Below are 22,763 nucleotides of genomic sequence, written 5' to 3' on the forward strand. Positions count from 1 at the left end.
TACACACTTGTACAAACAGCGCAAACAAACCGCACACACATCAAACGAGTTTTACAAAAAGATGATGTGAATACCGCCTTGGAACGGACAGGGATTTTAGTGTTTACTGGATGTTTCTACTGGGGTTTATACGTTTTCTTGTCCTAGATTATACCTGGTTTGTGGTACTCCGCCTACTGCACTGTAATGAAAACCAGATACAGGCGGAATTTCGATTCGGTAAATGTCTACAGCCAAAACATTTTAATCGAATACACAGTTAGTGGTAAGTGGGCGTGTCCCTATCAACCTTGTTTGATGGTACAACGCCCTCTTCAGCCAAGTGAGAAGCAGACCAAGGTTCGGGTTTGTACCGATATGGGGCAACTTTTGCTAATTCTTAAAACGACCGAACGTGTTTTTCATGGGCGGCAAAGTATAAGTTGATGGGGGATGGGGTGTCTCCCATGGCTACAGTCAGGGTCGTTCGGGCGTAAATACGCTTTACACTACGTCATTTATGATATGAAATCAAGCATCTGTTTGAATCTTTTAAAAAAAAGCAATTTTATAAGGACTTATCGTTTCTTCGATCAATTTTCGACTGTTTCCGGAACAACCATTTTGACCAAATCAATGATTGCTGCCAAACCTAGGCGTCGGAGAACAGTTTTTTTATTATATTTTTTTTATATAGGCACTAACCTAGCTTTTAACTTAATCATTGAACCGCCTATCGAAATCGAGTACAAATACATAACCATAACGCCAAGGAGTTTATCGGCTACAAACGACCAATTTTCAGTTCCCATGGGCTATGTTTTTTCCCCAACATTTTCGCTGGAAACTCTCAATTTCTGCAATTGAGTGTCAAATTTATTCAAATTCTCTCCAAGTTCTTTTTTCTGTGTCATATAAGTTTAATTAGATATTGATTCTTGAAAACAAGCACTTATTTTCTGTATCAACATCCGGATTTTGGTCAACGAGGAGAAGATAACTGTGGGCTTGAGCCAGTATATTAACCATTCAACTTTTAAAGAGTGATCTCCCTTGACGAACAAAGCTTTTTTATAAGTAAGCGATGGGTTGTGTCTTTAATCGATTCATTTCTAAGTAAAGGATCAGATCTATCAGGCATGTATAATACATATACGTTAGTATATGTGCCGCTACAAGTTATTGAATGAAATGAAGTACAAACTTATCGGAAGGTTTGGTCTCTTACTGCAAAATTTGATGGTACTCCATCTTTTTCATTCAAGTGATTTCAAAACAAAGACGGATTTCGGATTCGTTACAGCTTTTTAGTTCATCTTTGGTGGAACCCAATTCTTATTTTTATACGTAATGCTATTTTGTCATCGTTTTTATGTGTGCTATATACTTTCTTTAACAATTTTTTTTTGCTAGGATACTATCTTTTTCCAATATTTGATCAGGTTATATTTTCTATAAATAGATAATGGGGCTCGGACCAGTTCTATGTAAAGGGCTACAAGGGTTGCATATTTTTCAATCCTAGCAAGCCTCTTAAAATCTAGTGTGTATTAATCCCCCACACTCCAGAACCGAAATTCAATATTCATCCTACTATTTAATAATTTGAGAAGAAGGCAGTTGAGGTGTTTCCAAAATATTGAATAATTTGTGAAGAGCGAACGAAACATGTTGTGTTATAAGTTATTGTGTTTGTTTTTATTATCTCAGAAAGCTTCTGTTTTTGAGTTCATGGATGCCAATATATTTAAATGATAGAACTTCTACCGTGCAAGTCAGAATATATATATTTTATGAGATCGTTTTTAAAGAACATTGCTTAAAATGGAACACTCGGATCCCTCTATTTTACACCAGAAGAATAGTCGAAGAAAGGAGATAACTATGAGTTAAATTTAACACACAGCTTGGAAGAGTTATGCATAGCCTTCAAAGCTAATACAAAACGGTTACTGATAAAAAAATGAGCAATATTTGCCAAAGAAATTGATGATTAGAGCGGTCACATTGCTGGAAATCTACGAAAATACAGTAGAGTTTCTCTTTTTCACTCAACCTTTTTGAAAATCCGACTGTCTAGCGTTCTTTCCCGAAATGTTGACCTATAGTGGGTGATAAGTGGGTGTACCCTTTACAAAACATAGTATTTGATACTCTGCCTTAATCGCACTGGTAAGTTCCAGAGCGAATCGGACAACGGTAATGTAGCGATATTGGACCGACTGTGCGAGTGCTTTAAACGAGTTCACGAGTTCTCCCAATGAGTAGACCTACCCGGGATGATGGTTGGAGGTTTCTCCTGCAGCACCTAGTTGATGGTCCTCCGCCTATTTTATTCTAGTGAATAAAAGACCCTGCCGAGAAAACGGACATTGTAGCGATTTTGGGCCGATTTTGCGAGTGCTTTTAACTCACTAACGAGTTTTCCAAGTGTGTTTACTTATACGGGCTAGGCGTGTCCTATGTCACACGTAGTAGGTGGTTGTCCGCTTACTTCACTCTAATGAGTACCAGTCCGAACAGAAAAAAAGGAGTTTTGTGGCGATTTCCCCCCAACTTTGCGACAAGTTTAATATGCTTAACGAGATTGAGAACCTATATGAGAGGGTAGGTTTGCGTGACCCCTATAATATCCAGTAGACGTTATTTCTTCTACATCTCTCTAGTGAGTACCAGACCCAGCGGAAACTCGGTGTTTGTGTCGAACTTTGGCCAACAGGGATTGCTATTTTAAAATTATTTAACGAGTTTAACCAGAGTGGTGGTGAGATGGTAGGTTGGCTCGTCCCCTACTACACCTACTAGATGGAACTCTCCCTACTTCACCCTATTGAGAAAAAGCTTCAACCGGTGAACGGTTGTTTGCGAGTGTTTTAAACTTTAATAGTGCTTGGAATGAGCAAATGAGATTTCTGAGACTGGTAACCTATATGAAATGGCCGCTAGTGGTTTGAATGAGCAAATTAGATTTCTGAGGCTGGTAACCCATATGAAATGGTTGCTAGTGCTTTGAATGAGCAAATGAGATTTCTGAGACTGGTAACCCATATGAAATGGCCGCTAGTGGTTTGAATGAGCAAATGAGATTTCTGAGGCTGGTAACCCATATGAATGGTTGCTAGTGGTTTGAATGAGCAAATGAGGTTTCTGAGATTGGTAACCTGTATGAAATGGTTGCTAGTGGTTTGAATGTGCAAATGAGGTTTCTGAGATTGGTAACCTATATGAAATGGTTGCTAGTGGTTTGAATGAGCAAATGAGGTTTCTGAGATTGGTAACCTGTATAAAATGGTTGCTAGTGGTTTGAATGAGCAAATGAGGTTTCTGAGATTGGTAACCTGTATGAAATGGTTGCTAGTGGTTTGAATGAGCAAATGAGGTTTCTGAGATTGGTAACCTATATGAAATGGTTGCTTGTTGTTTGAATGAGCAAATGAGGTTTCTGAGATTGGTAACCCATATGAAATTGTCACTAGTGCTTTGAATGTGCAAATGAGGTTTCTGAGATTGGTAACCCATATGAAATGGGCGCTAGTGGTTTGAATGAGTAAATGAGGTTTCTGAGGCTGGTAATCCAAATGAAATGGTCGCTAGTGGTTTGAATGAGCAAATGAGGATTCTGAGACTGGTAACCCATATGAAATGGCCGCTAGTGGTTTGGATGAGCAAATGAGGCTTCTGAGACTGGTAACCTATATGAAATGGTCACTAGTGGTTTGAATGAGCAAATTAGATTTCTGAGGCTGGTAACCCATATGAAATGGTTGCTAGTGCTTTGAATGAGCAAATGAGATTTCTGAGATTGGTAACCCATATGAAATGGCCGCTAGTGGTTTGAATGAGCAAATGAGATTTCTGAGATTGGTAACCTATATGAAATGGTTGCTAGTGGTTTGAATGAGCAAATGAGATTTCTGAGATTGGTAACCCATATGAAATTGTCACTAGTGCTTTGAATGTGCAAATGAGGTTTCTGAGATTGGTAACCCATATGAAATGGGCGCTAGTGGTTTGAATGAGTAAATGAGGTTTCTGAGGCTGGTAATCCAAATGAAATGGTCGCTAGTGGTTTGAAAGAGCAAATGAGGATTCTGAGACTGGTAACCCATATGAAATGGCCGCTAGTGGTTTGAATGAGCAATTGAGGCTTCTGAGACTGGTAACCCATATGAAATGGTCGCTAGTGCTTTGAATGAGCAAATGAGGTTTCTGAGACTGATAACCTATATGAAATGGCCGCTGGTGATTTGAATGAGCAAATGAGATTTACCAGAGTAGTTACCCATATGAGATGGCGTGTCCTTACAATACCTAGTAGTACTAGACTAGACGGTACTCCACCTACTCCGCTTATTGAGAAACAGATTAAGAATGAAAACATGTTTGGTTGCGATTTGGGGCCAAAACTGCAATATTTTAAAAGAGTAAACTGGTGATTTATATGGTACGGTAGGTACCCTAGTCACATTTAACACATTGAAGGTGCTACACCGCCGACTTTACTGAGAGTATTCGACGCAGCCGAAATAAGGGATTTGTGGCCTTTTTGGGCAAGCTTTTCGATCGTTTGATTTGAATGATTAAAAGGTTTTTCACAGACTGGTGACACATATGGGAAGGCAGGCGGAGGTGTGCCCTACAACACGTTGTAGGTGGTACTCCGCCTGCTTCATTCTAATAAGTACAAGACCCTGCCACAAAACGGATCTGTTGGCAATATTTGGACAGCCTTTGCGAGTGATTTGAACAAGTTTATCCAAAGTGGTGACCGGTGGACATGCCTTTGTAGATAATATTCTGAATCAGTTAAACTCGTTAAGCGAGTATACAAACTTTTGAAACTAAATTGCTTATACAAATTAACATTGTTTATACTTGGTGGATGTCACAATAGTAGAAATCACCTTTGCATATTTTCGACCGTTTTGTGTATTTTGTAAGCTTAGTTCTAACCACAACTGATTTTGTTTCCATTTTGTAGATTAAAACACCGGCTGCAGTAACTTTAGTTGCGAGGTTTCAGTAACCGCTTCAATTGCACAATGAACTTACGAACGATAGAGGATGGTCTGGATAAATATTTCTTGTAAAAGTACTTCGATTTCACTAAATTTAGTCATAAACTTGGCTAGTAAATGTTAATGGACAAATAGATTGAATAGTGAAAACGGAAGTACAAACAATGGTATAGTTTGAAACGCTTAATCATACTACAACGATCCCTCTAAATTCATAAAGAGCTACTGAGAGCTTCCAAGAACTACTTGGAGATACTTAAAACACTAATGTATACTTAAACATTACCATGAAATCAAACAATGAAAGGAAATGAGATAAGGACAATAATTAAAAGGAACTTTATTCTCAAGTTGTTTCATGTATTTGAGTATTAATATAAAAGTTAAAAACAATATTTATGCGATCTTCGATTATAGGGATCTCAACAAGGCATAATAATACAAATATACATATGTTAAAGTAAAATTGTATTTTAAGGGTATACGGAATTTAAAGCACCTGGAATGATAAGGGTCGAGAATGAGATCATCGTCAATATTTGATGATGTGCTCAATTAGTTGTCGCAAATATTGTTAGAAATACCGCACACCACAAAATTATGAACTCCCCGGACATTTTCTATCGAAAACATTCTCGGATTTTAGCCAGTACATCAGTAGAAGTAGTTTGTAGAATTTAAAATTGTAATATTAATGAACTGGTGTTTTAACGTGCATTTTGTACGACTGAGTTTAAATTGATTGTTTAACTGCTAAATTGAAATAGTTAAGTAAAGTAAAGTGTTTGTTTATTATAGTGTCACCCCTCTTAGTTAAGGGCCAGTCCGTTGGGCTTATGAGACACCTACATTCGTGAACATCTTTACCCCGATTCCTTATCCCAAAATAACAACGCGATCTACTTGCAGGGTAGTTAAATGTAAATAATTCTGACAATGTAAACCGTTCATATACATCCGAGGTTGTTTTCGATGAAAAAGGCCGAGTTGTTCCGAATGAGATAACAAGTGTATCCACTAAACTACAAGAGCAGAAACGATTTGACAGCTAAAACGTCTGATGTTAACAGCCTTGTTAACTTTAACAAAATTTCATCGGAACATTTTGAAACTTTCTTATTTCATGTTCATAAGAACTCCAAACTTACCGTTATAACACATACATAGTTTTGTTCTAAACTGAATGATCTGAACAATGAAATCTTAGAATGTTATGTATTTTTTTACCTCGTTATAATCCGAGAGACAATACCAACAAAGGGTGCATTCGAAATACCAAACGAACTATTGAGCTTCTCAGGAATTCCCGTCTTTATTGTATTTATTTTAGAATCTTTCATTTCACTTCCTTGTTCCATCACATTCCCATTTGAAAAAAAGATGACATAAAAATCAAAATCTTCATGTCTTTCTCTTAAAAGATGAGAAACTAAATATTAAATTTGCATTGCCTGAATTATAATTTAGCCGTAGCTGAAAATAAACAAACTTGTCAAACACAAGAATCTATACATGTATTGGCTATTTGAATGTATATTTTGAAATGGCTGCACTGTTTATTTTAGTTATAATTTATGAGAAAGTCAATGCTTTTACGTTAAATTTTCAAGTTTCATTGCAGTCTTTAAATCGTTTGTTTCAAGAATTTTCCAAAGCCTGCCAATTTACGATTTTGATGACCTTTTACAATCTTTCGATAAATATATAGTTAACTGAGGTTCATCTTTTTATGAATTTCACATTTTCTATCAATTGATTCGCTGTATGATTCAACATGCTGTGTTGGTTTACTTTTTAAATGGTCATCGAACACAAACAAAAAAATCACTGAATATGCTGTATTTACATGCTATTTAAATTCATCGAGAATTCTCGAATGAAAATGTTTAGCAATAATTATTAAAGCCATGGCAAAACGTGTTACAATAACAATCTCCTTCAGATGACATCAATACCATTTTAACAAATGCACATTATTTTCGAAGTCACAATGAAAACTGTTGGAATGACGTCACTGAATCTGTCCCAGCTCTAACTGCGCTAACGTTATTTTAACTGCAAAAACTGGTATCAGGGAGGCATTTTTTACCATAATTAGAGTAACCAATGGCATATGACAAAGCATTTGCCGATCGTGTGCTTGGATAATTATAAACGGTTAAATTCCAGATTAGTTTTAAAGACGAAATCAAGGTTACAACTGGTGGAACTGAAACTATTATGAAAAGCCAAGCAAAAAAAAATATCGATTGATTTAGTGGCGCAAAGATAAAAACATTAAGACAAATAAAGTAAAGACATTTATTCAACTATACGCTTGCAGTCTATGAGGTTTATAATTTTTTTAACGTGTTTACTTCAGTGAAATTTTCGTACAGCTTTGAGTATATCTGCTATAGTAACACCAACGAATTTCAAAAAGACAGATAGACAAGACACTTAAAATGTATACTAGGAGAAACACACTGTTTACATCAATATATTAATACAGTTTTAATATCAAAACATGTTGGGGTCACCGCATCCGAGCGGACCAACAAATTTATATGCGTACACTATCAGAGTCATCACAAACTACATGACAAATAAAAAGCATAAGTAGACGTAACAACTTAAACATTCATTTCAAATACTCAACGACCAGATACGGTCATAATTCGCCTGCAAATAAAATAGCGAAGCAATACAAGCTTTCTTGCAATCAAATAGAAACGCTTAAATATCATAAATACAATTGAGTAAATCTTAAAACATCATTGAGTAAAGTTTAAAAGATACAAATGCTCAAATATTAAAATATACAATTAAGGAAAGACTAAAATGCAACATTAAGGAAATATTAAAATTTGACGTTGAGTAAATGTTAAAAGATCACATTCGAGAAGGTTGAAATATAACATTAAGACATGGTTAAAAGATAACATTGAGGAGTGGTAAAAATCAATCACTGGAATACAAGGCTCAATGAAAACATTAAGGAAATGTTAAGATAAAAAAGGAAGTAAAGATATATCATTAAGTAAAGTTTAAATCATACAATTGAGTAAAGACAGTTAAGTTTAAATAATACAATTGCCCAACATGTTAAAAGGAACAATTGAGTCAAGGATAAATGATACAGTTGAGTAAATGTTTTAAGATACATTGAGAACTGGTTAAAATATAAAATGAAACGGACAAAAACTATTAAACAAATAAAACATATATTTCACACAACTATCAGTAACAATACAATGGAAAATTAGAAGTGTGTCTATAGGACAAGATGCCCCTACTTTCCGCCTTTGTCATAAAGGCAAGTGCCTACATTTCGCCTATAGCCGATGAAAGTGCATCAAAATAACCAAAAACAACATATGCGGATAAACAGTCAAGTAAAGTTTGATGGCTTTTAACCTACATACCATATGTTATTAATATTGCTTTATTTGACCTAAAGATATAACGTAAAAGCAGACTGATATCTATGTGAAGGTATATGACTCTAACTCAAGTATTTTTTTAGAAAAGTGAAACTCAACTTTGCATGCTCTTTATGCTTTTACAGCTGACGAATATTCCTATTAAGCTTCATGACTCTAGCTCATATATTTCGCGAGATAAGGGTCACACAATATATCATGCTTGATATACATATTACCTAAATCAAGGATCATTACCCTACTCTTATTCGAGTAGGCTTCAAGCCATTCACCTGGTCTCAATTTTTCATGCTGGTTAGTATTCCTGTTAAGTTTCATGACTCTGACTCCAATCCTTTTGGATCTGCTACAAAATATGTAATGCTCAATATGCAATATTTTCAAAAAGGCAATGAATTTGCGGTTCGATTCTCGGCATGGGCGCATGTGAGTTTGGTTTGTGGTCACCAAGCCGGACAAGTGGGTTTCCTCCGGGTACTCTTGCTTCCACTACAAGACAAAAAACCACTCTCTCGCGTAACATCGCGTAACATCGTGCCAATAAAAGTGATTAATATAAGGTTATAATAACTTGTTTCACAATCGCTGTAAAATGAATAAGTTTAATCTAACCCCTTGCCCCTATTTTTCGAAAATACTTAAGTTCCTTACTACAGGAACCAATCTCACAATTTTTGTTTGGCATAAAATGTTTAATATTTACATATTAAAGTGTGTTTCTTTTACCTTAAAAAAGAAAAATCATTTCATGCAAATCATATTGATCTAATTACTATTTAGCAAAACAACGATTAAGTAAAAAATTTGTCTCGATAAATTAAGCTACATAACCTTGTTATGCTTAAGCACTTAAACAAAAGGGGCCTTGAGCACAACATTTCTGTAAGTTTTGTGACTCTGGCCTTCAACTTTGGAGATACGCGCGAAGCAAGAATACGTGCTCAACAAGTTAACGTTAATTAAGTTGAGGACTTTAAATCTGCCGATTCACATACAAAGCCCCAGTTACTTCCCATGCAGCTTAACGTTCCTGTTTAAGTACATAACTCTAGCTAATACACTTTTGGACAAACGCGCGAAACCAGATTTTGTGACGGACGGACAGAATGACCAACAAAGGCAAATCTTTATAAAAACGATTGAATCAGTAAAGGTGGAACCGTACATTTGAAACTACACAGACTAATATGTCGTTGCTAAATAACACAAAGATAAAAGGTTAACATAAAAACAAACAAAGAAAATGGCATAACATATGATAATTTACAAAAGTATCAATGAAAGTCGATGAAAAAATGCTCAACTTTCTAAAAGGAAAACTATACAAATAAAGCTACAGACACAATAAAACAATGAAAACTAAAGGGAAATGCCTATAAGCAGTAAATCAACCATAAACCCTATTTATGTCCAAAAACACACAGAAAAAAATGACATACAATGAAATAGACAAAGAAAACACAAATAAAACTAATGTAACAATGAAAAAATGCCTGTCCCCGGATAGGTGAAGACAAATAGTGTACACTACAGAATAAAGTTTGCATTACTTTTGCAAAATAGGTCAATTCCAAACAGACAAACATAAACAAAAGAAAAGCAATTTACACACATATGAATTTAAGTATAATATGAACGAGAGCGGTCAAAATAAAAACAATGATCTTGTTCAAGGGATCATATTGGCTGGCTATTGCGTAGAACGATAAAAAGGCGGAATCATTAAGTGGACTGCCAAATATCGTATAAATTAACGCAATGGATGGATTATAATTTGGGCAGCATGCTTAGTAGGCATTACGTTTGTTAAGCAAAATGTCATACGGAAAAATCTGATAAGTGCAACACCTTACTAAACTATGAGAAGAAAAGGCACATTTTGGAATGACCATTAAACTCATTATATATGGCATGGTTTCTTATATTATTTTAACATATCTTGAAATCACCTACCAAAGAAGTTTATCCGGTAGTCATTGACCTTAAGCATAACGCTCACATGAAACCACTTATGTACAGGAAGGCGCCATGATTTACATAGATCAGAAGCTTTTGATAATTTAAACACAATGTTTTCGTACGATTATAAGCATACGTGCAATTTTGAGGATACAATTGGCCCTGTAAACCTTCTTTGAAGTATGCAGTTTCTGTACATGTAATCATTTAAAGAACAATGCTTTAGATATTGAGTTTCGATGTACTTTCGTAGACGTGCACTTTATGTTGATTTCTCTGTATTTGTTAAGTCACTTCCATATACACAAAGCAACTGCCGAAAGTTTTAAATGTAAACACATAACTGATATAATGATACAGTCTAAAAGTAATATAAACCCTTAAAGTAACATGGACCTTGTCACAACAGACACTCAATGAGATACACAACACAACAACAAAGCACACAGAGGTTACAAATAATACAAATAATACAATACTTGGATTAACGAACTCGCTCTGTCGGTAAAGAAAATTGTTTAGTGAAGTAGAGTTAAACTGGTTTACGAGTTATAAACCAAACACTTGTCCACAAACATGGATCAGTCCAAAACATCGAGCAGTCTCAAAACCTGGGTGAGTCCCAAAAACATGAGTCAGTCCAAAAACATGGATGAGTCTCAAAACATGGGCGAGTCCCAAAAACATGAATCAATCCAAAAACATGAATCCGTCCAAAAAAACATGGATGAGTCTCAAAACCTGGGTGAGTCCCAAACACATAAATCAGTCCAAAAATGGATCAGTCAATATGGATCAATACGGGCAAAGTTAAATGTGTTAGCCAGCTCGACTCATAAGATGCAGCGTCAAATCGAAGAGTCAATATCAGTTTAACGTTCTAACTGTCTTTCTATGAAAAAAATATACTTTCTTAAGGTCTTATAGAAATTTGATCGTCGCACGAACCGGAATGGCAAGACTTATGAAGATAGCCAAACGTCCCAAAATAAATCAGTCTTGCTTAGGACCGGGAAGTAAATGTTGTAGTTGCGCTTCCAGTGTTCATCGCGTCATAGTTGACTGCGGCATACTCCCGGTCGTCCTATGCATTCAAACAAATGGACATATAGATACGTGTTCACAGTAAGCAATGTAAATTATACAAATTAAAAGAAGAATCGGGTAACAATACATGCTCCATTTGCATCCTCATTTATTTGCTATGTTAAATAATACGGTTCTACTGAATAAGATGAGTAGTTTTAAAGGAAACTTTAATCGATATAAATTCTTACATCTGTTTTTTTTAATTTTGATATTGATATTGAATAGTTCGTTTCCTAGATATTTATTTAAAACTTTCTACTGATATTTTCCTGGACAAATTAATACCTTAGACTTAAAAAGGATACCTAAGAGTTTAAACAAAATCCCGGGTTAATATCTACATACTTAGTATTAATATATTATGATAGAGTAATGTGAAAGTAATACTTGCAACTTATATGTGGTATTCTACAAAACTATCTTAAAGCAAATATGTGATATCTGATTTTGTGTTACTGTATAATCCTAACAGCCTTATCTATTATATTGCCCCTCTGGAACAAAGGACCATAATAAAATACAAGTTGACTCTTTTTGTGTTATCCTTGGTATTGGTGATCATGTAATGGTGCTTTAGAGCTCATGTAGCAATCGATGTTTAATTTTGTCACACATGTTATTTTAGTTAACAATTTATTATGATTGTATTACTTGCCAAAATAAATCGATTTATTTATCATGGTGTTTACAGTTTATCTTTACAATAAAAATGCAAAAACAATACATCAAACCTAATATTTGTTTAATTGTATAACTAAGTTCGTAAGCAATGGTCTATAGGCAGACACTAAACATATAGAAAAAGCCATTAGTGTGACCGTGCGTATTGTGAACCTGTCAAATATTAGGCCATACCAATGTAAGGGCGCCGTAGTTTGCTTCTTGTTCATCTTGACCTCTATTCAGACCTTCATAATCTGAAACAATACAAAATAAAAGAATTGGTTTGTGTGTTTCACGTAACTGGGCTTTTTATAACATGTTTTTTTTAATTTTTGAAATGGTATCAAAATTTGTTGAAATGTGTTTTATAATACAATGAAAACTACAGGGACAAGATCAGTTGTCAACTTTTCAACTAACAGTCCCGTTCGTAGGAAAAAGGTAAGGGCCCTAAGGACATGAACGAAAGACACAACCATACACACACCATAAGCAGACGAAACATGCATAAACATAGCTTTAACAGTAAGTGTTTGGTTTAGGGCCTTGGAGCGGTCAGTGAAACTCCAGTTCGCTTGAACAAAGGTTTACTTGGGGTTAAAACCAGATTTACATGCACCTGTTCTCAAATTACGAAAACAAATTCTGTTTCAAATGTCTAAATCTAGGATATCTTATTTCGAGAGTGTAAAATCAGTATTGTTTTTATTTCAAATGTTTCTGAGAGTTTATATTTGCAGTGAAAACAGACACACATCGTTTGCTTATTTTGATTATTTTTTTACATAATATGCTGTCGGTTGCTATATAATACAATTATGGAACTCTGTTCGGGACAACGCGGTCTCGTAGAACCGCGCCCTCACCCTCGAGATTTACTTGTTCTATTCTTTCAGCTCGTATTACAAATGAAATTCTGGGCATTTTTTGATACATTGACACATGAAATGAAATGTATCTATGTATCAGTGAATGAATTCGCATTTGTTTATGGATTTTGAAAGAAAACAGGTATATGTAGAATTTTGGGTAGAAAACTGATATATCAAGTGTCCGTCTCCGTGGCCTAGTGGATAAGCGTCCGCCTACGGAGCGGGAGGTCGTGGGTTCGATCCATGGCCGCGTCATACCAAAAGACGTTAAAAGTTGGTACAAGTAGCTCCTTTGCCAGGCACTCGGCATTTAAAAACTAGTGCTTGGAAAAGTGGTGTACTCAGTACTGGTTTAACCCAGGAAAGTTGTACCCCGTGTATCGGTGCTTTACACCGAGCACGTAAAAGAACCAAGGGGTCTCTTCGAAAAAGAGCTAGGGTCTCGCACCCGGACTTCCTTGTATCCCACCACTGTCTCTTCAGCGTGCTGTCCCTTCAGCAAAAACAAAGGACCCCGTTGGAAATAAGTGCTTGCACTTTCACGGGTTATCCTTGATCGCAAGGTCTAAAGAAATACATACACAAGTGTATTTATTGAACAAAAATATCCGACAATGTATGAAAGAAATCTCGCAAGCTTTGTGAAAATCTATTGACGAGACCGTTTTTTCACTTACCGTTGTGTTCATAAAATAAATATTTCTTGTAAAAAAAAACTAACAATAGTATACTTTTTTAACATGATACTTTAAAAATAAAAATAAACCTTCGTTCTACAATGTAACAAACACACCATAAAATATGTTCATCTTAATATAACGGAATTGTGGAGGAAGTGAACTGAAATAGGAATGAGAAAGCATTTCTGTTATTGCAGAAATTGATATGACATTTGCAGTATGCCTTATGGCAATAATGATAAGACAGCATTGAAATGCAGCAATATTTAGTTGATACAAATACACAAATAATAAATCTATCATCGTAAAATATATATAATATTAAAATATGGTATATAAACTAGGAAAACTTACTTTGTTCTGGAACTTGATCACTGAAAAAGTAAGTAAGTGATAGATTAATCTATAGATCACACTGACACGGTACTGCTGGCAACATTTGTTGATGTACGGCGAGGTAAAACTAGCCTTTAATCACCGCGAATGGTCTTAAGCTATAATCGAAAGGTTTGGTTAAAATGTGTTTATTTTGACTGCATTTTAAATCGAATCGTATGTTCCAGACACACAGCAGCATTTATCTTCAATACTCTTAGGTCTATTTTGAATAGTCGTTGTTAATCAGTTTGACAGGTTGGAGATCATAGCACAAAGGTCAGTGGTAGTCTGGGTATTCTTCCGACAAGTTGCAAGTTAGATTATGGGAGTTGAACAGCTTCAGATGGAATCGAATGGGTTAAAGACTAATCACGTTTATATTAGCCTTTTGTGTGATGATCGCCCAACACAATCAAAGTGAGATTAAAGAATAATAGTTACTGCACTCACTACCCGGGTTATTCACATTATATTCAACAAATACAAAAAGCGAGTTAAGTATAATTTCATCAGGAGTGTTGGATGTAGTAACTGTTTCGTTGTACCATGTACTTAAGCATACCGTGCTTTAAGAAACGTGTGTTTATTGTCATTGTAATTTATCCGCAGGCTACCTATTGCACAACAAGAGCTCTGTTTACTAGTTAACGTTCTACTTAATTCATGAATTAGCAAAAAAAACACCACGCACTCAAATGTTTTTGTCTTCCAATGCAGTCGCAGGGAGTGACATTTTGTGCATTAGCAATCAATTAATTATTTGACCAATAACGTTTAAGTTCAAGAAGTCTATACAGATTGTTTCAACGCTACAGCTTCAAACAGTACTTACTTATTTGATCTGGTATTCGAAATTTTTTCTTCTTGTTTTCTCTTACGAATACCGCCTGAAAATTAAAATAGTGCTTACCTTGTATTTAACTGATAGACAATTGGGCAAAGATAAAGAACGACCCAAAGTTTCATTCGTATAACAAAAACAACATTACAGGCACCTTGCAAGTAAGGTACATAAACAAAAGGTTTCAATATTTTAGATGTTTTCTATGCTTAAGTATATAATATAGTATATTAATATTTTTTTATGTTTATCAACAATAACAATAAATAAATACACAAGAAACAACTGTAAAAAAGTTTATTCTATACAGAGAGCCTTTATACATACATATCATGAAGACCACGGAGCAGACAGCAGTAAAACCTAAGACTCCAGATAACATTGCAAGTGCTATGACCATAGAAGATGACTGGGATTGCACCTCTGCTGTCTCCATAGGTGGCGCAATCGTTCCTTCGATTGTAAAAGTTTAGAAATATTTTGCCCGAAAGTAAAAACAACATATTGGAGATCCATGGTCCCTAATGTTAAACATTATTTTTGATGACAAACAAATTACAAAATAAATAAATGACCTACCGCGTGAAATGACCGAAAAATTTCTGAATTCCTCTGTACCATACTGAACAAGACAAACAAGAAAACCATCGACAACATTTTCTTTAAGCGTTACAGAACATTCTTCAATCGAGTTGCATTTTTGACTGTTAAGACGTCGATCCACATTAAAGAGCAAAGTTATGTTGGATAGCGGTTCACTTGGAGCTGAACACGTGACCATTTTACTGTTCTGAGTAATGGTGATGTTTGGTTTATCTGCGAATAGAAACAGGAGATACATGACGAGTTAAATACAGCCATATCTTGTTTCGTAAATTTAACAAAGATAATTGCATCTACAAGACTAATTTAAATGCAAATTATAAAACACATCGCGAAAGTTTTTGAAATATGACTTTAAGGTAGAAAATGCAGATCACCAGCAGACCTTGTCTGGGATCACCGGATACAAGTATTATTTAGATACTGAAGGAAATCGGATTTTCACCTCAAAGTCACCACGACCTTGACTTTGACAAACTGACGTCAAAAAGTTAAGGTGCTGGTCATGTTTGAGGGATCACTTCCAAGTTCGAGGTCGCTTGGCTCCAGTGTTATTCAATTATTGATAGGAATCTGCGATTTTTCAGCTTACGGTCACAACGACCTTGACCTTAACCCAATGAACAAAAAATAGGGTTCATCTGCTGGTCATGACCAAACTGCCTTTAAAGGTATTCGTCTTAAGCAAATTTTAAATATTTCCAATAAATGATACAAAATGAAGAAATATTTCAAAAATCAAATTAGAACTTCAAGATGGTTTTATTGCTTTAGCGTAGAAATGATAGAAATAATCATGTAAATATCTTAATTAAACTTAAAAAGGCTTATGTTTTAAGTACCAGTCCGAGTATCTTTTAGTTATGTAAACTTATCCAAATGTATGTAGATCCAAATTATCAAGAAATGCATTTATCGCAATAACAATTAGCGCGCACATCGTCACCTCGATATTTGCATATCACGTGACTTTTTTAATGCAGTGAATACCATATTGCTTTATATACTAGTAATTATCATATTTATTTAAGAACAAACTCATTTGAATATTTTTTGGAACAAAATAATCATAGTTATACTATAATTTCCATATATTATGAATTTTAAACATAAAAATAAAATGAAATAAAAACAAAAATGATAATACATCAATGATTGAATTTTAGCGCTTCACGCAATGCTTGTTCGTTACAAAAGGCATAATATCGATTGCGATTGCATTGGTTTGTTAAGAGCCCGTGATGTCAAGCTTACAATGTGATTGGTTCGTGAACAAGCGCAATAAAATTGAAAGTAAGACCGCGAAACAAATAATTTATATGCGCGTCTTACCAACGAAACAGTTTACATTTCCAAACCAATGAATGAACTTTCCTAGCAATTTATATGAATGCTTTTATATCAATTGTATTTATACTCCACCTGACATGCTGTCATTATCGTATGAAAAATTAACACACTTACATAGAACGTTTAGTTTGCAGTATCCTGCAGTCGCCTGACATGCTTTCCATATAGTATGAAAAACGTACACACTTACATAGAACGTTAAGTTTGCTGTATCCTGCAGTCACCTGATATGCTGTCATTATCGTATGAAAACCGTACACACTTACATAGAACGTTATGTTTGCAGTATCCTACAGTCGCCTGACATGCTGTCATTATCGTATGAAAACCGTACACACTTACATAGAACGTTAAGTTTGCTGTATCCTACAGTCGCCTGACATGCTGTCATCATCTTATGAAAACCGTACACACTTACATAGAACGTTAAGTTTCCTGTATCCTGCAGTCGCCTGACATGCTGTCATTATCGTGTGAAAAGCGTACACACTTACATAGAACGTTAAGTTTGCTGTATCCTGCAGTCGCCTGACATGCTGTCGCTATAGTATGAAAAACGTACACACTTACATAGAACGTTAAGTTTGCTGTATCCTGCAGTCGCCTGACATGCTGTCCATATCGTATGAAAAACGTACACACTTACATAGAACGTTAAGTTTGCTGTATCCTGCAGTCGCCTGACATGCTGTCCATATCGTATGAAAAACGTACACACTTACATAGAACGTTAAGTTTGCAGTATCCTGCAGTCGCCTGACATGCTGTCTATATCGTATGAAAAACGTACACACTTGCATAGAACGTTAAGTTTGCTGTATCCTGCAGTCGCCTGACATGCTGTCGCTATAGTATGAAAAACGTACGCACTTACATAGAACGTTAAGTTTGCAGTATCCTGCAGTCGCCTGACATGCTGTCATTATCGTGTGAAAATCTTACGCACTTACATAGAACGTTAAGTTTGCAGTATCCTGCAGTCGCCTGACATGCTGTCATTATCGTGTGAAAACCGTACGCACTTACATAGAACGTTAAGTTTGCTGTATCCTACAGTCACCTGACATGCTGTCATTATCGTGTGAAAAGCGTACGCACTTACATAGAACGTTAAGTTTGCAGTATCCTGCAGTCGCCTGACATGCTGTCGCTATAGTATGAAAAACGTACGGACTTACATAGAACGTTAAGTTTGCAGTATCCTGCAGTCGCCTGACATGCTGTCATTATCGTGTAAAAATCTTACGCACTTACATAGAACGTTAAGTTTGCAGTATCCTGCAGTCGCCTGACATGCTGTCATTATCGTATGAAAAACGTACACACTTACATAGAACGTTAAGTTTCCTGTATCCTGCAGTCGCATTGAAATATGCATTTTCATATCGACACTTCAACCATTTCCCATTCCATGCCCGAGGCACGGAATTAACTGATGCAACGCCAATAGTATGTGATACGTTTCCTTTAGAAAATGTCGAAGTCTCCGACTCAATTACTTTGTCACTGATTGTGATCACGGGGCGAGGGGGAGGTCTTCCCCCAAGTATGGTACACGTGAAATTGGCGGGATATCCTTCCTTAATTGTTTTAGGTAAACGTAAAGCATCCAACGGTAGCCGAGGTTTTTCTACAATGTTTACAAAGTAAAGATATATATCAAATTTTATCAATATGGAGCTAGATAAACCAGTCGAGTAAAAAAGTAACAAACCTATACATTGATTGGTTAAGGAACAAAGTAAAAACTGGATTTTAAGGGACATATGTAGTTTTTTGGTCGAATATTTAGATGAATTGAATAACATATCATAAGATACATATGTAAGTATTTTTAAGAGAAAAGCAAATTTACGAAAGAATATTTTATTAAGATTATATTAAACGTTCAGGTGTTAAAATGTTTCACACTATCCACTCGGGGCATTTTGTATCTTTTTAATTTATGATAGATCATCATATCAAACATATTGATATTAAAAAAAAAACACTTTTCCTTAAAAAGGATAAAAACAAATTTAACACATCCCTCATAAGACATTTCTTTTTTTCTTTTTTCAACTCCTTATTACATCATAACATGTTGCAATGGATGCGTGTTAATTTCCCCCCACACATTTTGTATTGTAAAAAATCCTTAAGTTATGATATAAAGTTAGTAATCTGTGTGTAGGAAGATGGGAATTTTTCAAAGAGGACTTTAATATATCTAGTTGCTTTTCCTTTACCTAATAAATAAATCAAATGTACAGCGCTTTGAAGACGTGATTCCTCAGAACAAATTAAAGTGTTCAGGTGATTAATTCGGCTAGCAGGAATTATCCCAACGTAGGCGCCAGCTTCATACTCCGTGGCACCATAAAAGTAGCTTCCAAATCTTTCACCTTTAACAAACTCAACGTTTCTTTTTACGGTTGTCGTGTTACACCAAACCGTTAGATTTTCTCCTTCTTTCGCCACAATACAATTTGTACAGTTCTCGACCTTCGTCGTGGGGTAAAGGATCGGACGATCTGAAATATGTAAAACAATTATTTTCAAGTTCAACTTTCAAGTTTTATTCACGCTCAAAACGTATACAGTAAGTGGTGATATTCATGATATATTATAAAAGCACACTAATAAACCAGGCCGTCGGGGTCAGATGTTATAGAATATAATATTTGAATATGAAAATACATGAAATAAACTAAATAAGCATACAACCTATTCATAAAGTAAATTCGATCAGGTTAGACTTCATTGCCAGGTGAGTTTCCTTAAGTTGTAAATACAACAGAGATAAATGTATAAAAAATTATCTTTATTAGCTCTTTGCAATCATTCTTACACATAATCCGTTAAAAACATAATATGTTGATATTAATTATATGTAAAGCTTATAAACACTTTCTTCATTTATTTGCAGTTTTGTTAATCTAGGCAAGTAGTAAAAACTGTTACTAAACTAAAACAAATAAAAGGTATATTATTACATGTAAACAACATTTATGAAATATGTCCATCAAGACATCTGAAAGTTATAAACGGCTCCAGCTGAGTAGATTTGTTTTACGTGAATTGACTCTTTAGTCGCTATATACCTTAATGTGCTTAGTCATACTTCAATTAAATTATGGGCTATTTGCTAGTGAAATGAAATTTTGGCAACTGAGCAGCCGAAATAGATATACATCAGTGTAATTTATGGTTTTTTTTTCGTTATTCGTTTGGAAGTAAATGTACAATTCCACGAATTTCCCGAACAAACCGTTACCGTTATAATAATGCTTCAATCTTAGCGTCTTCGTTCAGACGCCTTGCACGACGTAACGGCTGTGTCATCAAATATGGACTAGTTTAATTTAGAATTTGTAATGTTGATAATGATAAAGATTACTTAAACACATTTATTTTAGTTCAATTGTGGAGACATCTGAGAGCTGATATGAATCACTCTCAAGTGAACTTTCCTGATAAAAGCTGATGCAGTACTGATATCCATCAAAAGTCGGAAACCTATTCCATTAAACCACTCCATCGCTCTGAAGTTGTAATTAAATCATAGAATTTGTATATGTTATGTAAGATTTTCATGATAACGAAAGACATAGATGTTTCAAAGCGTTGCCATCACTGTCATAATTTTGGCCACAATCGACCCCGTTTCATCTGCATGCGTCTTGTGTATGCCTTATAGACATAACAACACTGGCCTGGCACATTGACGATACCGCGACAATGCTTCATAACAACACCCCTAAGATATTATAACTTGATCGTGCATATACGTACAACCATCCTAAACCAATTCCTGTTCGATGCTAGTTCAGTCCGAAAGCTTACAAACTACGAATGCAAAATAGTTTCATGCGAAATATCAAGCATATTTTACGGTTTAATTGCGAATCTTTGGCGGTCAACTTGATAATTACCGACAATACACGATCAACTACGACTTCAAATTCATCGACGAAACTCTTGATTGTTTTTATCACCATGGTTATACAAACGCTTACTTATGTAGCTGCTACGATTATGACCGAATCATCACGATGTCACAAAATACAGAGAGCAAAAAGTGAATGATGAGGAATTTGACTTATCCTACACCGATCTTATAAAGATTTATTAATCTTACTATCAACTTCGCTGGACATTGTCACGTACTGATCTCCTTTAACGATCAAAGCAGATCTCCGCCACAACCACGAACAAGCTGGATTTCAGCTACATGTTTATAAGGTGTTTAAATAGTTTTGAGGCAATATTATAATATTGTTTCATTAAATGATGCATTTTATTTAAAAAGAGGAGTTTAATGAATGCAATTTTGCATATCAAACTGTCTTTCAACGTTTTGAATGATGTCACGTGATTTTGACCAACAGCACATGACAGGCATGGTGGTAATGATAACTGTTCGGCAAGGGAAGAAACTCTGAGTAGAGTATGGGATCTTGATCTTGACCGTTATGCACCAGTCAATTGTAACCACGCCCCCCCCCCAGGTACGGGGGTTTACCGGGGATAGCCGGGGATAAGGGCCGTGTTTTTACTTTCCAGGTGCCCCCGCAGGGCCGGGTGACCGCGGTGGTTTTGTCATAGCGCCAAATTTAGCGGAGATTGGGCCTTATATAGAGTCTCTGTGGTGCGTGGGCATTTGGCCGGGGTTTGACCATTAGTTCGACCCCAGTTTTACCCGGGGTTGGCTGGACCGAAAGTCAAAGTCCCGGCTATTCCCCGGACCTGGGGGGCCGTGGTTACAATTGACTGGTGCATTATCTCGAACTGACGTGGACAATTATAAGCACTTCTGTCTGAACCGCACTCAAGCCTGTCCCACTTTGTCACGATTTCAGAGTCGATTTCTGCCGACTTATTGTATAATATAAATCGAAACAACGTGGTCTCACGTTTATCTTTTTACGAATAATGACGATTGAACTACGGAAACTAGCTAAGCTTTCACAAACACAGAACGAATAACAACATTATATGTACGACGAATTAAAGAGTCCTCTGTCTGTTCGTATTGTATCCACCATACAATTAAAGGCACGCGATCAACGATGATTATTTACGGTTTATCTACGAAAAAGCAATTATGCCTATTCATGCCTTTATGACTAGTTTCGAATGCAATAAAATATACCCGCACCTGCAGCTTTGTTTTGTTCAAAACAGTCGAAATCGTGTAAGTGATAGACTTACACGTATAGCACTGAACACCGAGAAGTACATTTTAATTCATCGATCCCCAAAGACAAGCTCATACTTTAGGGATTGTAATGTAACTAAAATTAAACAATATACAAAATGCGTTTTGTTAGACATATAAACGTATCATGATATATTGTTTGAAACTTAAAATAATAAACAAGTATTTATAAATATAATGCATAAATTCAGGATTACTTCTCATGTCTGACACCAGTGAAAAGTATACAACATGTATTCATAAAGGCATTTTGTTCATATAAATGTTAGAAAGAAGAAACATAAAATTTAATACATACCGATAGCTAGTACAAAATTTAGCACCAGAATAAAACACAAAACTTTGCAGTAATTCTTAACGTTTTCCATGTTTGCAAATATATATTGCTGTTGCATATAAAAATGTAAATTGCTATGCGACAATCTGAAAATATTTAAATAACGGGATGTTTAGAGATTGCATCAAGGATGTCGCACTTACAACGTCCTGAGACTTACGTACCGAGACCGATACTGTTTTTACCTTATACTTGTTGAGTTGTATAACCCGATCAGTTAATAAATACCGATTACTTGTTAAAACACGCGTTTTTTTTTTTACCTCGATCGACATTTAAAGATAATTTTACGGATAAATTTAAAGTTGCAGATGAATGTTGATGGAAATGAAACACTGTTATGATGATGAGGAGGATGATGATGATGATAAA

The 22,763-nt window shown here is 35.4% G+C and overlaps 1 protein-coding gene across 3 annotated transcripts; it reads right to left on the bottom strand.

The window, feature by feature from the left end:
* Positions 1 to 7,284: 7,284 nt before the first annotated feature.
* On the bottom strand, positions 7,285 to 22,540 carry LOC128234808 (uncharacterized). 3 transcript variants are annotated; one of them, XM_052949332.1, is made up of 9 exons: positions 22,353 to 22,539; positions 19,083 to 19,367; positions 18,185 to 18,484; positions 15,481 to 15,717; positions 15,229 to 15,354; positions 14,893 to 14,947; positions 14,037 to 14,056; positions 12,323 to 12,384; positions 7,285 to 11,462 (listed from the first exon to the last, which is right to left on the bottom strand). In XM_052949332.1, exons 1-9 carry the CDS (start codon positions 22,447 to 22,449, stop codon positions 11,382 to 11,384), a joined length of 1,263 nt encoding a protein of 420 aa, XP_052805292.1. In that variant the 5' UTR covers positions 22,450 to 22,539; the 3' UTR covers positions 7,285 to 11,381. The 3 variants fall into 3 exon arrangements, with proteins under 3 accessions (XP_052805292.1, XP_052805293.1, XP_052805294.1); XM_052949333.1 differs by lacking the exon at positions 15,229 to 15,354 and having other exon boundaries at positions 22,353 to 22,540; XM_052949334.1 differs by lacking the exons at positions 18,185 to 18,484; positions 19,083 to 19,367; positions 22,353 to 22,539 and adding an exon at positions 17,273 to 17,679.
* Positions 22,541 to 22,763: the final 223 nt, after the last annotated feature.

Source organism: Mya arenaria, chromosome 5 (assembly GCF_026914265.1).
Source record: "Mya arenaria isolate MELC-2E11 chromosome 5, ASM2691426v1".
In the NCBI taxonomy this organism is placed as follows: Eukaryota; Metazoa; Mollusca; class Bivalvia; order Myida; family Myidae; genus Mya; species Mya arenaria.

Coding starts and splice junctions, on each gene's coding strand:
- LOC128234808 (XM_052949332.1), bottom strand. CDS start 22,449: ATGCAACAGCAATATATATTTGCAAACATGGAAAACGTTAAGAATTAC. Junction 18,485..19,082: donor ACATTTGATTTATTTATTAG/GTAAAGGAAAAG, acceptor TAAACATTGTAG/AAAAACCTCGGCTACCGTTG. Junction 11,463..12,322: donor ACTACGGCGCCCTTACATTG/GTATGGCCTAAT, acceptor TTGAATGCATAG/GACGACCGGGAGTATGCCGC.